Source organism: Mus pahari, chromosome 23 (genome assembly GCF_900095145.1).
Source record: "Mus pahari chromosome 23, PAHARI_EIJ_v1.1, whole genome shotgun sequence".
NCBI lineage: Eukaryota > Metazoa > Chordata > Mammalia > Rodentia > Muridae > Mus > Mus pahari.
The window spans coordinates 4,796,230-4,799,895 of NC_034612.1; the positions used below are offsets into that span (position 1 = coordinate 4,796,230).

Here is a 3,666-nt window from a genome sequence, read left to right on the forward strand (position 1 = left end):
AGAAAGAATAAGTGAGGCCCCACCAGTTCTTGTGTGAATAAATCGTGTCAGTATAAACATACGGTAAATGTAGAAGCCTTCATCTGTGCTGACTTCCATTTGTGAAATTACAGCGACTCTGTAAAATGTTATAATATAGTATGGTCTGACTTAAGAAGTCCGGTGCTGAGGACAGATCAGACGCAGGATGCGGGAGGGGCAGCTAACCTTAAGGATGTCCGAGGAAGCTCTCTAGAAGCCTGCTATTTTATAAGCTCCATAGAGAGACCCAGAAAATATTTTCATCGGAGTTACCCTACATAGGGGATAAGGTTCTCTCTCGGGGTGCTAGTGGCCGTCATCTGTGTGTGGGACAAGGAAGACCAAGTGTGGTCACTCCATGAAGCTTCCTACCCTCACGCAAGGCGCCTCCATTTCTTCCTGCAGACTCACTCCTAGGCTTCCACTGGCTCTGCTATTTATTCCTCCTTTCACTAATGGAGGAAGCCCGAGGAGATCAGCCATCCCTGCTTCCTCCTCCTTCAGAGACTTAGGACCCAGCCCCTTTTCCTGACCTCCTCTGCACCCACCTCCCCAATTCTTTCTTCCTTCCTTCTTCCCTTTTAACTTTTAGATTTATTTTTTTTTAATAAGAGTTTTACATAGCTGTCTTCAGCCATACACTAGAAGACTGCATCGGATCCCATGACAGATGGTTGTGAGCCACCATGTGGTTGCTGGGAATTGAACTCAGGACCTCCTCTGGCAGAGCAGTCAGTGCTCTTAACAGACTGAGCCATCTCTCCAGCCCCTCTTCTCTCTTTCTATAGACAGGTCTCATGACGCAGCCTCAGCTGACCTGGAATTCACTGTATCAACCAGTCTGGCCTCATACTCACAGAGATCCATCTGCCTCTGCCTCCCTAGTGCTGGGATTAAAGGCCTGTGCCATCACGGCCCGCCCACCGCTGCGTCCTGCATGGACTGCCACATGGTGTCAGACCCATCTTCCTGCCTCTAGCATTGCTGCCATCTGTCTCAGTACAGAAGGTGGCAGGGCAATTGTGCTAGGGTTCCAAGTTCTCTGCACGCCACGCTTCTGATTCACTCTGGGATGGAGGCGGAACGGGCTCACCTGGCATGTGACTTAGTGAGCCACTTCCTCTTTGTCAAACAGCATTATCACTTGGCTTCCAGAACATTCTCCACCCTCCTGCTCTTCCTCGTTCTGCTTTGCTGAACTCTTGTATCGACCCCAGCTCTGAATCTTTAACTACTTCTGAGCCCGTCTCCACTCACTCCTCTACACAGCCCCTGATAGGTCTCGTGTCTCTAACGATCTGTTAGAGGCGCCTTCATTTGGGTTGTTTTGGCTTTGTGTGATGTTTGCGTGCTTAAATGCAAACACATTCAAGATGTTGTTTCCTGTTTCTTTGAGACAAGAATTTCTCTGTGTAGCCCTGGCTGTCCTGGAACTCACTCTGTAGACCAGGCTGGCCTCGAACTCAGAGATCCACCTGCCTCTGCCTCCAAAGTGCTGGGATTAAAGGTGTGTGCTACCACTGCCCGGTCGTGTTCAAGTTATTAATTAATCAAACAAAAGGTGCTTTTAAAAAAAAAATGCAGCTAGAGCTGAGTATGGTGGCACAACGCCTTTAATCCTGTCTCGAAAAAAACAGAAAAAGAGAAATCTGTCAGATCACATATCCGTGATCTGCTCGGAGCTCTCCGGCTGGTTCTGTTTCTTCCACGGCTGTTCCCACTTCTCGGCCTCTCTGAGGGCTTCACACCCTCCTTGCTGTGAGTCCTAGGTAGCCCCAGTTTGCCATTCTGCTGGGACTGAGTCAAGTCAAGGGCTTTACACCCGTGGGGAATTTTAGTCCCCGCCTGTCTGTCCCACAGCTAAATCCACCGAGACACCAAGAATATGGGAGTCTGGGTCAAGATGGCTCAGCAGCTAAAGGTGCTTGTTGCCACGCCTAATGACCCAAGTATGGTGGAGGCAGACGACGGACCCCTGCAGGTTTTACTCTCTGACCCCCACATTTGTGCCATGACATACGTCCCCTCCTAAAAAAAAAAAAAATATATATATATATATATATATATATAATTTTCTCATATAAATATATGTAAATATAAATAAAATATAAATATAAATTAAAATTTAAAATTATTTTAAATGAAATATAGCAAATTTTATATAAATATAATAATAATAATCCTTTTAAATAAAATAAATAAAAAGCATTTGACGAAGGGTCCTTCTGATTCCAGATTCCTCATTCCTTACCACAACCATGACTTGGCTCTTTCTCTTTCCAAACTTCAGTTTCTCTATGATGGGTAGGGGCAGTTGGCCTAAGTCATCCTGACAAGGTGTCCCCGGAAGGTCAGACTCAAGCCAATTTCAGTTTACAAACGTCACAAAAGGGAAACTACAAATGTTGAGAATCGAAACTTACAGCACCAAAGTTGGCCCAATGCCAACCCTGTTAAGGTGGTCCAGATCTGCCAGCCCCCAACCTCCGGTCCCTCGGTACACCTGCCATGACAATAAATCTCCAAGGAGGGCACCCCCCTCCCTGCCATAGAGCCTTGCTCCCAAGTTCCTCTCTTCACCACCCCCCCTTTCCACCATAGGGTGCCAGAGGTCAGCTGGAAAGGAGCCGCCTTAAAAAAGGAGTTGAGTGCCGGCAGCTGGATGGGTGCTTGGCTATATAGCCCTGCGTGCCCAAGGTAGCTCACTAGCTGACCGGCAGATCAGCTTGTAGCCATGGCAGTAGCCCAGGAGCTGTACGGCTTCCCGGCCTCCAGGCTGGACTCCTTTGTGACTCAGTGGCTGCAGCCAACCAGAGAGTGGAAAGAAGAGGTCCTGGAGACAGTGCAGACAGTGGAGCAGTTCCTGAGGCAGGAGAATTTCCGGGGAGATCGTGGCCTGGCCCGGAATGTGCGCGTGCTGAAAGTACTCAAGGTAAGACTGGACTTCACCATTCCCAGCCAGGACAGAGTAAACCCCAGTGCCAGGGGGTCCCCTTGCCTCGTGACCCCTACTTCACGCTTCTGACATCTCGAGACGGCCCCGCAAGCCTTGAGCAGAATGAACTACTAAAGACGATAATAAAAGTCCACCTCTGGAGAGAATGGTAGCGAAAGCCCTCATGTTCTATCATTAAAATGTGTGCTCTGTTGTGAGATAGGTACCATTCTTGTCCCATTTTACGGATGAGCCTAACAAAGGCTCCGCAATGTCAGAGCTACAGTGACCACGTGCACTGCAAGGCCTCTCGTTGGATCCTGACATGTAATTTGTAAATTACAATTTTGGGGAGCCTGACTCGGGGGCCCACTCTTGCAACTCCAGCATGTGGGAGGTAGAAGCAAGAGGATAGTCATAGGTTCAAAGCCAGCCTAAGTTACATGTCTCAGAACAATACCCCCCCCCACACACACACACATACAGAAAGAGTCACAGAGAGAGTGTGAGTTTGGGGAATGAGCGGTAAATATTTAATATAACCTGCATTTTGGTTAAAAAAAAAAAAAAAACGCCGGGCATGGTGGCGCACGCCTTTAATCCCAGCACTCAGGAGGCAGAGGCAGACAGATTTCTGAGTTCGAGGCCAGCCTGGTCTACAGAGTAAGTTCCAGGACATCCAGAGCTACACAGAGAAACCCTGTCTCAAA

The 3,666-nt window shown here is 48.3% G+C and overlaps 1 protein-coding gene across 2 annotated transcripts in view; it reads left to right on the top strand.

The window, feature by feature from the left end:
* Positions 1 to 2,571: 2,571 nt before the first annotated feature.
* Oasl (2'-5'-oligoadenylate synthetase like) overlaps positions 2,572 to 3,666 on the top strand; it is a 15,716-nt gene continuing 14,621 nt past the window's right edge. The window contains exon 1 of one of the 2 annotated variants that reach the window (XM_021187017.2): positions 2,572 to 2,953. In XM_021187017.2, coding sequence (XP_021042676.1) covers positions 2,756 to 2,953 — 198 coding nt within the window. In that variant the 5' untranslated portion in view covers positions 2,572 to 2,755. The remainder of the gene's footprint in view (positions 2,954 to 3,666) is intronic. The other variant, XM_029533725.1, reaches the window with a different exon arrangement.